The sequence below is a fragment of the Lynx rufus genome, unplaced genomic scaffold, assembly GCF_022079265.1.
Source record: "Lynx rufus isolate CCGP_SWC_20201006 ecotype Redwood Valley unplaced genomic scaffold, mLynRuf1.p SCAF_15, whole genome shotgun sequence".
NCBI classification, from domain to species: domain Eukaryota; kingdom Metazoa; phylum Chordata; class Mammalia; order Carnivora; family Felidae; genus Lynx; species Lynx rufus.
In genome coordinates, this window is record NW_025814829.1 from 35,594,327 (window position 1) to 35,608,154 (window position 13,828).

At 37.6% G+C, this 13,828-nt stretch overlaps 1 protein-coding gene across 2 annotated transcripts in view; it reads left to right on the forward strand.

The window, feature by feature from the left end:
• TOR1AIP1 (torsin 1A interacting protein 1) overlaps positions 1 to 13,828 on the forward strand; it is a 44,145-nt gene that overhangs the window by 1,063 nt on the left and 29,254 nt on the right. Inside the window, exons 2-4 of one of the 2 annotated variants that reach the window (XM_047076848.1) lie at positions 1,081 to 1,158; positions 6,981 to 7,040; positions 7,986 to 8,030. In XM_047076848.1, coding sequence (XP_046932804.1) covers positions 1,081 to 1,158; positions 6,981 to 7,040; positions 7,986 to 8,030 — 183 coding nt within the window. The remainder of the gene's footprint in view (positions 1 to 1,080; positions 1,159 to 6,980; positions 7,041 to 7,985; positions 8,031 to 13,828) is intronic. The other variant, XM_047076849.1, reaches the window with a different exon arrangement.

Genomic DNA, 13,828 nt, shown 5'->3' on the forward strand with positions numbered 1-13,828 from the left:
TGATTGAGACCCCTCCCAGGTACTTACACCGAGGTGGGCTAAGTCAATTATCCTGAACTTTGAGCTGATCGCTCTGTCTCACGTGTGGTGATCTCTGCAAAAATTCGCCACTTGAGGTTCCTCAGTGTAACCTCATTGGTTAAGTAGCTTGACGAAACAGGACTCTTAGTTTTTATCTAAATGGGCCAAAAGGATGTTGACAAAGTGAGCGTATAGTTTTAGGTAAGTCACAGGTGAATCAACTCCCTTAAGCCATCCTCTCCCACCCACCTCCCTCTTCCCCTTCTAATCCTGAGTCACAGGTGAAGTTTTGTTTTAGCCCCACGTAAGGCACCTATGAGGTAAAAATCCGAGGGTTTGAATCACAATGGAATTACATAATTAGCGGTAAACCATTGATGGCCAGGAAAAGGAGGTGGATTTTCAGCTCAGAGCAGTCAGAGGCAGCACATACCTATTGACACCTGAAGTGCTGACACGTTTGAAGATGCGTTGATGTGGAAAACTTTATGTTAAAGATGTGTAAGTTACTACTGAGTGTAGGTACTCAAGACAGTTTAGCTCATATATAGGTTAGTGTGTGTTTCTTTTAAGGTTAGAAACCTGAAGACAAAGATCCCATCATTGAAGTTAGGTTGTACCTCCTTCAGTATCTGAGGAATGCTTTGCACAAGTAGGCAATAAATGTTACATTATATGGACTCTGCCACAGAACCTGGTGCAGTGTTATCAGCTTTTTTAACACATGAAGGATTTACCTCTATTTTAGTAAAAAAAATCTATAAGAGTCTAAACATTTTTCACTCCTCTGCTTTCTCCCACATCATTTCTGAAACTGTAGCCCATCTTTTAAATTTCTAAAGTAGTAGACTTTTATAGTAAAGCATCAAAGGTAAATAATTTGTTTTTATATTGCCTCAAGAGTAGTTAGACCCAAATTCCTAAGTTTTGGTAGGCTTAATTACACATTGCTAAAGAAACGAATTATGTGCATTTTTGCTTTTATATTACCGTTAAGGTGCATAATCTGTACCAGATCATATATTCTGAATTTTGACAGTTGTCATTTCTGTTCTTTAGAGGATGAACCATCTTCACAAACTATTTTAAGCCAAACAGTCTCAAAGAAAACTATCCAGAGAACACAAGAAATTCCAGGTAAGAAGAGTGATTTTATTTTTTGCCTTACCTGCCATCTTTTTCATTTCTTTTTTTTAATGTACACACTATAGCCTGGTTCATCAAGGGTCCCAAATCATAACTTATTCAGAATTACAGTGAATCTTCTCTATAGTTTATTGAGTTAAACCATATAGGTATATGTCAAGAAAAGATGGAATGGATACTTGAGTATCTACTAATTACGAGCCACTTTGGATATGGTCATTCATTCACATAACTCTGCAGGATAGATGTGCCCATTTTATAGGTGAGAAAACTGAAGCTCAGAGAAGCTAAGACCCTTCTCTATGTTTACATGATAATGTGACAGCCAAAATTGGCTCCAGATTTGTCTTCTTCAAAACCCTTTCATTTTCCCCAAGTACTCATTGTCACTCTCCCATGTAATAATCAGCCACTCAGTGAAATTCATTAAGTGTGGTGTGAGTGAATGTGTCTCACTACCTTCCATTTAAAATGGATTAAGTGGGGGCACCTGGCTGGCTTAGTCAGTGAATCGTGTGACTCTCGATCTCAGGGTGGTGAGTTCAAGCCCTACATTGGGCATGGGACCTACTTAAAATAAATAAGAAACTAAAAATAAAATGGATTGAGTGATCTGTATAGTAAAATCATGGCATGATATGGTCAATATTTCATCAAATCTAAAATGTCATCAGTTGTAAGATCCATCATCGTTTTATGTACCACCTAGAAGGAAGAAATGCTGCCAGTTAAACTGTAACATCCCATAGATTGTATGATGCATCCCAATTTCAGAGATGTTAAAGACTTTTTTTTTTAAAGTTTATTTATTTTGAGAGAGAGTGAGCGCATGTGGGAGGGGCAGAGAGAGAGGGAGTGAGAGAATCCCAAGCAGGCTTCACACTGTCAGCACAGAGCCCGATATGGGGCTCGAACTAATGAATCGTGACATGATGACCTGAGCCAAAACCAAGAGTCGGATGTTTAACGGACTGAGCCACCCAGGCACCCCGCCCCCCTCAGTTTCAGAGATGTTAAAGTGTAAAAACATTTGCATTTTATTATCAATGTAACATAGACTTAGGCTATGTTGACAGTCTACTTAAGTTTTAAAAGCTGTTAAAACTCTTTTGGAAAGCAAGGAAATGGATTTAGTTCAGTTGCTAATGCTTAGTTCCTTTGGTTTTTAGTTCCGTTTATTTTCAGTCTGCTGTTTTTGATATTAAGAAAGTCCCACAACAGTAAAACTCCTATCTTGACTTGTTTCCTTAGCCATTGCTTCTAATAAGATTATGCTTTATGATTTGACCTATTCTGTCCTCAATTTAGAATAAGGTACATCTAGTTCAAGTTTAGTTCTAAGTAAACACGCCCTTTATATTTAATTCCTTGAATTGCCTATGTTACTGGGTTAAGATTATAAACTATCTTAGAAAAATGCTTTGAGTAATAAATGCTATAGATTTTCCCAGCCATGTGGAAAAATCATATTCTTGAAATTTTATCATAGTATATTTATTTGCTTATCTCTTACACCTAGAGAAGCAAACTTTTCTAAAATTTAGAGTAAACGTATACAAATTATGGTGTTAATTTAAGTAAATTGATAGAATGAAGACTGTTGAACACCAGCCTATAGACCATTATAAAACTGTTATATAATAAAATACCTTGAACAGTCTTTTGGAGTTCACATTAGGTCTATGTTTAAGGACCACTAACGAGGTACACAGCTGCATAATGTTGTGCAAAGCACACTGGATTTTGCTTGTGTTACCCACCCACCTTGAGACACGGGCCTTTATCCTGTCATTTCCCCTGCCTAACCCGCAAGGCCACTGAGGAAATGATACAGTGCATGCATATTTTATACACAGTAAAACACAGATACAAGGAGTCCCTCCCCCTCCCTGCCCCTTATGGCACTTTACAAGGGGTGTGAAGTTCATAAAGTTTTGCTTAAGCATTTCCTTTTCTCAAGAAGCTTATGTTATAATTAGAAATGGAAAAGAAAAAACATTTCTCAGTATAGATGATAAATTGATGGAACCTATGCATAAATTACCTGGAATGTATCAGTAGTGTAGCGTGCATATAAGTAGAAATGAGGATATTTACATCTTTGGGAGATTTGAGATATTAAGAATTCAGTGGCACATTTATTTATTTCTTTATTTATAAAAGAGCTTTTTTTAAGTTTGTTTATTTTGAGGGAAAGAGTGAACAGGGGAAGGACAGACAGAGATGGAGGAGAATCCCAAGCAGGCTCCATGCTGACAGCATGGAGCCAGGCGTGGGGCTCGAGCTCACGAACGGTGAGATCATTACCTGAGCTGAAATCAGGAGTCGATGTTCAACCAACTTAGCCACCCAGGCGCCCCAAGAATTCAGTGGTACTTTTAAAAATCATTCTGCAAGGGCGCCTGGGTGGCTTGGTCGCTTAAGCGTCCGACTTCGGCTCAGGTCATGATCTCACGGTCTGTGAGTTCAAGCCCCGCGTCGGGCTCTGTGCTGACAGCTCAGAGCCTGGAGCCTGTTTCAGATTCTGTGTCTCCGTCTCTCTCTGCCCCTCCCCTGTTCATGCTCTGTCTCTCTCTGTCTCAAAAATAAGTAAACGTTAAAAAAAAAAAATTTAAAAAAAAACATCCTGCATCTAGCACTTGGCATGCTTCAAGGAAAGAGTTTAGGGAATTATTGAACAAATGCTTATAATGTGTGTCTAGCGGAGGAATTATGTAAATAGTAGTCACTCTTTGATGGAGTACTACTTTAAGTAGGCCTTTCCCCTTATAGAATCATAGACTTTCTGTTTAACTTTCATGTTGAAAAATAGTTCTGTAATTGTATATAGGACCACTGGTGTGGACTGAGAGAAATCTATCCAAAGATACCCTTAAGAATAAAGACCAAAGTCAACGGGCCACCTTCTAAAACAACCTACTAAAGACAACTACGTCATCTGCCTTCCTTTTTTTCTAAGCCATGAGAAATACTGATTAGTTTAGAACAGGGATACAGATTGAACTCTTATTGTTTGAAGTTCCAGAATTGAAATGTTTTCACATTAAAATAGTCATTGAGTTGTTCATTCAGTTCAGTCCATGTATGTATGTATGTATGTATGTATTTATTTTAATGTTTATTCTTGAAAGAGAGGAAATTCTTGAGTGAGGGAGGAGCAGAGACAGAGAGAGGGAGATATAGAATCTGAAACAGGCTCCAGGCTTCAAGCTGTCAGCACAGAGCCTGATGCAGGGTTTGAACTCACAAACTGTGAGATCATGACCTGAGCCAAAGTTGAACACTTAACAGACTGAGTCACCCAGGTGCCCCAGTCCATGTATTCTTACATAACTGTTCTGTGGTCAGATTCATTCCTTTCTGGAAATCATGGAACTAATTTTACAATATAAAATTATATTGGGAGAACTTCATTTACTTTTCCTAAAGTTAAATAGGTATTTTTGTTCCAACAGTTGTGGTTTCTAGTTAAATAATCATAGATAATTATTTTTGAGTATCTACCATTTTGTCATGAACATTTGATTCTCTGGCTGCTGAACATTTGATTTTTTTGGAGTATTCATTCTCTAGATCTTTACTGAGTACCTACTTTATGCCAGTCCCCATGCTAGATGCTGGGGGGTGCAGCGGTGAGCAAAAGCAGACAAGGGAAGAAGATAGCTACAAAATAAGGGTACTTGCTCTTTTATTCTTTTTTTTTTTTTTTTAATTTTTTTTTTTTCAACGTTTTTTATTTATTTTTGGGACAGAGAGAGACAGAGCATGAACGGGGGAGGGGCAGAGACAGAGGGAGACACAGAATCGGAAACAGGCTCCAGGCTCTGAGCCATCAGCCCAGAGCCCGACGCGGGGCTCGAACTCACGGACCGCGAGATCGTGACCTGGCTGAAGTTGGACGCTTAACCGACTGCGCCACCCAGGCGCCCCGCTCTTTTATTCTTTAATAATATCTCTCTTTGGTACTCTGTCTCCTTGAAGCATCTTCTCTAAGGATATGTACATAATAGAGCGTACAGGAAATACTTCTTTTTTTTTTAATTTTTTTTTTAACGTTTATTTATTTTTGAGACAGAGACAGAGCATGAACGGGGGAGGGTCAGAGAGGGAGACACAGAATCTGAAACAGGCTCCAGGCTCTGAGCTGTCAGCACAGAGCCCGATGTGGGGCTCGAACTCACAGACCGCGAGATCATGACCTGAGCCAAAGTCGGCTGCTTAACTGACTGAGCCACTCAGGCGCCCCCAGGAAATACTTCTTAAAAGATAGGGGAGAAAAATAGTAATTGATGTCTATAGATTAAGTTGAGTTTTAGGTTTTAATTAAGCCTGATAAAGGTGAGAATGCAGAAGAGAAAAAGAGGAAAGTATTTGTAATAATGGGATTATGAACATGTACAAAATTTATTTTAAAAGCTATTTTTATAAGTTTTAAATACCTGATGTTTGAAATACTAGCAACTGAGATAGATATTTCATAGAATCTTACAGCTGGAAGATTTAGGGAATTCATCTACCCAAAGTCTCTATCAATGCAAGTATCCCTTTGTTAGCATCCATTCATATACTCCCTGATCATTTTCAGTGAGGTGAAAATCATTCCCTCACTATCTGTTCTGTTTTGGAGACAACATTAATAACTTAAGTAATTAAAAGCTAACTTTTCTCTTACTTTCTGTGTGTTGATCTTAGTTCTGCCTTTTTGAGCTACAGAAGTTTAATTGCTTTTCTACATCTCTGTCTTTAAGATATATAGAAACATGTTCAATAAGTGTTTTTCGAACAAACAAGTGCCTGGCCCATTACAATATCTCTTCTGGATACTCTTAATGGGGAAATTGCATGAAGTCAGTTTTGTAAAAACAAACATAGGCAGTCAGTGTAATGGCGGGGACCAGTGATAACCAGTTCAGAATGGTTTTCACTGTTCTCCTACAGCGCCAAACACAATGTTGTTGTTGTTGTTGTTTTTAAGTTTCATTTATTTTGAGAGAGAGAGCATGTGCACATGTGCAGGGGAGGGACAGAGAAAGGGAGAGAGAGAGAATCCCAAGCAGGCTTCACACTGTCAGTGCAGAGCCTCATGTGGTGCTCAAACTCACAAATCATGAGATCATGACCTGAGCCAAAATCAGGAGTCTGATGCTTAACCAACCGAGCCACTCAGGGGCTCCATGATGTTTTTTATAAAGACAAATGAAACAAACACAATATAATCCAAATTCAGATATATATTGGACTTTAGATAATGTTGTTTGATTTTTTTGAGAACACATCTTGGCTTTCTAGGTTAACATTTTATATGATGGGATTGGCTTCCCCATTAGCCCTATACCATTGAACCATAGACAGTCTGAAACCCTGGCTAATGGTAACACTTTATTTAAGTTAGAGTTTACATTTCCTGAACACACACACAGGGTTAAATAGTTGGAGGTACTATATTAACTCTCAGGAAGTTAACCCCTAAATTAAAGTATGCCATGAATAATCCATAATGAGGATAAGCCTCAAATGGAATAATTGAGTTGGTGCTACAGTACAAATTTGGTTCTCATATGAGAAATTTAGAAGAGTTTTATTTAGTATTCCTTTCTTATATAAATGTGATCTGCTGAGAAAAATTGCATATTTTTTCTATCATGTTCATAAATTTTTTATGGCAGGAAATTGGTAGTTCAGTTTTACATTCCCATACTTAAAATAATGAAGGGTTCAGAAAAACCTTTGTTGAATAAATAGATAATTGTATAATAAATCTAGTATGTTTGACATTTTATATATTTTTTAATGTTCTTTCTTCCTATATTTAGTGCTGAGTGAAGATCCTGTAATCAGCCTGTGTAGACGCCCCCTAAGAAGCCCAAGACCTGGTAAGAGATTGTTTTGTCTGTTGGTTTAAATGTTTTATAAATATAGCTTTATTTTTAAATAGGTTAGTACATGTATTCATATGGTTAGAAATTTAAAAGTTATTATAAATACATGGTGAAAAATCTCCCTGTCCCTCTGTCCTTTACCCACCTAGCCTCCTCATTAGAGGGAACCAGTGTTTTCAGTTTCTTAGGTCTTTTTTTAGGGATATTTAATGGAGCTACAAAGAAATTCATGCATAAATGATATTTTCCTTCCTTTTATCACAAATGTTAGCCCAATAAACACTCTTTTCTGTACCTTCTTATTGTGTTTTTATTTTTACTTAATCTATTGAGACATCTTTCCATACATATGTGTATGTGTGTATATATGTGTATATATACATATATATATATACATATATATAAAGGCCTTCCTCATTGTTTTTAAGAGGTTTCTATGATTCTTTTTGTTAGTATGATGATTTTCAACTAGGATCAGGGGCTTTTTATTCTTCCCAGCATAATGCTAATAAAAAAATCAAGACCGAGGCTTTATAGCTCAGTGCTATCAAATTTTTCTGCCTCACTTACATTTCTTTTTGATGAAAACCTCTAACAAGTATTGCCCTTAAGTTGATTTCATGACTGTGAGAGATAACCAGTAAAGGCATCCAAGCAGTCTACTTCTGCTTCCTTGTCAGAGTTCATTAGCACATAAGGGTGCTTTATCATGGGAACTAAAGAAGAACCTTATTTATCTTCACATTAGGTTTCTACTTCTTGATCCTTCTCTTTAAGAAAGAATTAGGATGGGTTTTTTTTTTTTTTGATAGATAACTGTCGTTTTAAGTATTATAATGACAAAGATCTGTTAAGGTTTTGATGATGAACCTGTGGTAAAGGACCACATGATGCATTTCCTCTTAAGCTCTAATCATTTTCTTGCTATCTCTCTTGCAGATTCGGCATACAAAACAAATGGAAATACTAAAATGAGTGAATTAGGTTTGTTTATCTCTAATTCTTACAGGTTCTTTTCAAGGGTTCTGAGGATCAGAACACAGGAGTATACACAGTTGGTCACTGGCTTGAGAATATTTCTTTGTTCATTTTCTCAGCTTGTGGGACACTGTGCCTACGGCTATGACCTTTCTTATTGCCCTGATTCTTATTCTGTCTGAAATTATGTCTTTTGTTATTTAAGTTCATATAGGAACATGTAATACAAACACATTTTAATTTTTATTAGACTTTGTTAAATTCACATTTCTATGAGAAAAAGGAATATCAGCTTACCAATTCATAGTTTTTCTTGAGTTAGAAAGTGAATTAGAGATTCACTTTCCAGTGTTTGCTTTGGTGTAGGACATGAGATACCCAGATCCACAGCGTTAAGAGAACCTACATTGATTGTGGTTAGACTTAGTTTTAAGTTACAGTATTTTTCTAAATTTAGAGATGAGTCAAAACGAAGGAAACTTCCCCTTTTTTAAAAAAAATAGCTGCAACTTTTTTAAAATTTATCTTTCAGTTAAACTCGGGTTGACTTCTTGGAGACTTCAGGATAGTGTCTGAAAGTGATCCTTACAGTATGCAGTTCATCATGTGTACTGGTACCCAGTAGAGTTTCTCAAGTGCTTTATTTAAAAACTTAAAAAAAAATTTTTAAGTCATAGTTTCTTAATTGGTAAAGAACTTGAAGTTGAAATAATCCACTTTTACTCTTTATGCTAGAGTTAGAAATGATTTTTATAAGTACTTTATAGTGAGAAGTAACTTTTAAAAGTGCTTTCCAGTTTAAAGAACGTTTCTGTGGGATTAACAGAAAATGGCCTCCTCTGATTCTTTTTTATAGTAATGTTGGTACCTCTTAGAATATCAAAAATGACTGTTCGTGGAGCTTGAATACTAGCAATATCCCCAGACTGTTCTTTATACTCCTTCCTGCTGCCCCACTCTGCCTCTGTTCTCAAAAGCATATTGGCATTGAATAATCTTAAAGGTACCACTCTTAAAGGTGTCTATGCTGTGGGTCAGCCTCTAGTTAAAATCTGACCTACAATCCTGTTTTTGCACAGCCTGTGAGCTAAGAAAAGAGACCTTGTGTGGCTAGCAAAGCCTCAAATATGTTTACTATTTGACCCTTTATGGAAAAAGCTTACCGCTCCCTGGTTTATACCGGTGGCAGGAATAAAGACAGCAAATCACCCAAACAGTCATTTGTTTGTTCTAAGGGTAAATTCAGAGAGTTACATACTTGCCTCAACGTAGATTTTTTTTTTATAGCACTCCACCCTAGCCTGTACTGACAGCGTAAGAAGACGGGAGACACACGAACTCTTGTGTTCTGTCTAGTCTTCTCTTTGAGAAAGCATCAGAGTCTCATTTGTGAAATCTTCATGTCTTTGTCCCCAGACAAAATACAAAGTATGAGTTCCTTGAGTATCCTTCACTTCACTGCTCACACCAACACATTCAATAAGTCTCTAGGAATAGAAAACCTTAGAGTACAGATATACCTGGAACTTTGTGTTTTCCTTTAAAACTGTAGCTGAGGAAAGGAAAGTGGTATAATTAGTGGTTTGTCTCTGCCTGAAGAGATGGTTGTATGTGATCTATTCTTACAACAAACACGTGCCCTAGGTCTTCTGAAAGTCCTTTTATTAGTTGGTTGAGATCATTGGAGAAGTGGTACCTCCTTAACAGCTCCTTTATTTATTGCCATTTGTCTACTAAATGCCACAGCCTTTATAATTTTGTTTTCCTTTTGGGCCCACTTTATTTGGGAGCCGGGTGGCGAGGGCTCTAGGCCTCCTGGGCCCATAGCAGTGCTCACTGGCGTGTGCCGTGCCACCCAGAGCAGCATACCGCTCCATGTTGTGGCCTGAGTACCACAGGCGGCTCACACCGCCAGAGAACAGCGGGCTGACGGTCCGTAGCTCCTTCGGCCACAGCTGGTTGAGGGCGACCCCCTTGGTCTAGGCCGTGAAGACGGCTTTCTCAGAGGTCTTGTGGGCCCGGTGAAATCGCATCCCTTTGTGGACCAGGTGTAGGCGAGGTCAGTGGCCAGTATGTCAGAACTAAGAGCCAGTGCCATGTTCTCACCGTGAATCTGGGGGACACCAGTTGGGGGAGTGGTGGGTCCTGGGGACCCTAGGTGGTGAAGCTGCCACCCCAGGCCCAAGGCTAAACCCCCCCGCAACCCCACCAACCTTAGCCAGGATGTCCCCAGCTTTGGGAAGATCTACTGTGACCCAGCCTATTCTCTCTCTGTTTTGCCACAACTTTTATAATATTTTAACTTTTTTTTAATTGAAGGTATTATTACTCCAAATAAGAGTTGAATTTCTCAAAGCTTCTGCATAAGCATAGAGAAGAATAATACCTTTTTAAAAAAAAAAGTATTTTAACCTTCTACACGTAGAAGCCAAGAGGTTTAAAATAAAGGAAGATGAATGCAAAACAGGGAAATAACATGAAAACTTCTCATGTGGTACTAAATGCTACTGATTCATCATCAGATTGTATTTAAATATTTATGCATTCTTTGTAGCTTGGGTTAAAAAGGTGAAAATGTAGAATGTTTAAAACCTTGCATGAAACCTCATTATTAAGCACTAGTTTCACACTATTTTCTTGAGTTGTTAAGTCATGTTTTTTTTGTCATGGTATGAACAATTTTAGCAAAAGTCTTAAAGGTTTTTATTCTGTGATACAAAAGTCTATTCATTTATTAAACAAACATTTATTTTTAACCACCTTCTGTATGTATCAGTGACTGGCCTAAATGCTGGAACCATAAAAAGCCATGATAATTTTTTCCCCTAGCTCTTAGAGTACATGATAATGGAAAAAAAAAGAAAAAAAAACAAGTTAGATAAATTAATGTTGTAAGTGTTAAAATGGTGGTATATGTATTTGATACCCTAGAAGAGAAGTGCCTTATTCTGCAGGAGAGGTTGGGAAGGTTTCATGGAGGAAATGGCATTTAGGAGGACTTGAAATTCCTGACCTTCATGTACCAGAATGAAAACCACAGTTAAAAAGTCTATAGCCAAGACAACGAGTAGACTGATAACAATGATGATTATTGTCAAATGTATAGAACATGTAATTCATGAGATATTATTGGATTATGCATAAGGCACAATATTAGTAATAATATTGAAGACAGCCTTGTTTAACAAGTTATTGTTCACCCTTTGAATACTATTGATATTGTTAGCAACATAAAATTCTTTAAAAAAAATTTTTTTTAAGTTTATTTATTTATTTTGAGAGAGAGACAGCATGAGTGGGGAAGGGGAAGAGAGAGAGGGAGAGAGAGAATTCCAAGCAGGCTCCATGCCACCAGTACAGAGCCTGATGTGGGGCTTGAACTCACAAAGCCACGAGATCATGACCGGAGCTGAAACCAAGAGTCAGATGCTTAACCAACTGAACTACTTAGGCACCCCAGAAACATAAAATTCTAAAGAAAAGACCTTTGGACACTAGATTAAAGTGTTCAGAAATCCACGATATATTAAATACTTGAAATATAATGATATAAAAAATAAATGGGGAGCTCCCTTATATAAGTTGGTTAAAAAAAATTCTTAAATTCTCCCCATGCTAATTGGACAACACATACATAAACAATAAAGGAGATTTAATTTTACTTTTATATGCGTGATTAATTACTAGGTGATTTGGCTCTGAACAAATTGACCTGGAGTTTAAAAAGTACATGGAAATAAATTATATCAGGATCAAAAAGGGAGGGATTACTGCACTATTCATTTTCTTTCTGGTGACTCAGTGAAGAAACACACAGATTCTAAAATCAATTTAGCCTAAAATTTTGCTATACCAAATAATTTTTAAACTATATAAAACATAATGTTCAAATATAGTTGTAACTTTAGCAAAGCTACTGTTACATCTTATTTTTTAAGTTTATTTATTATTTTGAGAAAAAGAACATGTGTATGCTCAAGTGAGGGAGGAGCAGAGGGGAAGAAAGAGGGACCCCCAGATGGGCTCAGACTCACAAACTGCGAGATCATGACCTGAGCCGAAATCAGATGCATAACTGACTGAGCCACCCAGGCTCCCTGCAAAGCTCTATTTTAAACGAGTTACACTTAGAAGTTATTGGAACCTCTTGTATTAGAAGAGTTCAGCCCTCAGCCTTTTCTTTGTCATTAATTCAAAAAATTATTGAGAGAGACTTTTGGTTTTCCTCCTGTTCCACGTGTAAGAAGCTAACCTAGCAACGAATAAACACAGCTAAAAATTCAAAAGCTCTTTTTTGGATCTGTGAGAAAGGAGAGAACACAGGGCAAACCCCTGCCCTCAAAATTGGAGAGAGATGCAAATACAGGAAATTGTGGCTTATCAAGAGCTCAGGCTCAAAAGTGGAGATGTCTCCAGGAACCAGTTCTGGGGTAGCAAAATCTGAACTGTAACTGATGAACTGCAGGAGGCTTGGTGTGCAGAAGTCTGAGTTAAATATTCCAAGGGGACCCAGTCATGGGGAGTACCCCACTAGATTTTGAGGTATACCTCCAGGGGCTCGACCAAATTCCCATAGTAAATATCAGAGAAAAGTCCCCTCATGCTTCAGCGGGGGGGGGGGGGGGGGAAGAATCATTTTGAAATATGCCAGAGCACTCTGTTCTTAATAAGGCCTGCCTTCAGGGCAATCTAGTTACCCAGAACCTGACCTACTGGGGTATTATCAGCCCAACTGACCTGGGGAAAGGAAAATACTCTATTCCAGGCCACCGTAGACAACATGTCCCACCTAAGGAGAAAAGAAAACCATTGAGAGCCATTTGTGGCATAAATTCACTAAGAGACTAAGACCTAATTATAGGACTATGAAGCCCTTTCCCTTTCTCTCTGGACCTCATCATCACATTACTAGAGACCTAGTTACAGAAGTTCCTTTTACCCAGTACATCATGTCCACCATCAAGACAAAATCTTAACATTAAGATATGGTATCAAGACATAATGAAAGGCAAAAAAACAATTTGAAGAGACAAAGCCAACATCCGAACCAGTATGGCCAGGGTGTTGGAAATATCAGACCAGAAATTTAAAACGACTATGATTAGTATGCTAGGGATTCTAATGGATAAAGTAGACAGCATGCACAAACAGATGGACAATGTAAGCAGAGATGGAAATCCTAGGAAGCAAAAAGAAATGCAAGGGATTCAAAATCACTGTAATAGAAATGAATGCCTTTGATAGACATATTAGACTGGACTTGGCTGAGGAAAAAATTTCTGTGCTAGAGGGCATATTGATAGAATCCTCAAATAAATGATAATGTGATAGAGGTGTTAACCAGTGCTATGGTGGTAATCAATATATAAATGTATCAAGTTAACATCTACACATACTTACACAGTGTCATATGTCAATTCTCAAAATACAGTTCTCAACCAAAAAGCAGAGGAAACGACTCAACAAAATGGAACATCCAAGGACTATACAACTATAAAATATTGTATATAACATACACATAATGGGAGTGCCAGAAGGAGGAGAAAAAAGGAACAGAAGAAATACTTGAGACAATGATCTAGAATTTCTCCAAATTAACGTCAGACACCAAACCACAGATTCAGGAAGCTCTGAGAACATCAAGCAGAACAAATGCACAAAAAATACACCTGGGTGTTTATCATTTTCAAACTACAGAAAATCAAAGATGAAGAAAACCTGAAAGAAGTTATAGGAAGAGAAGACACCTGACCCATAAAGGAACAAAGATAAGAATTACATCCAACTTCTCTTCAGAAACCATG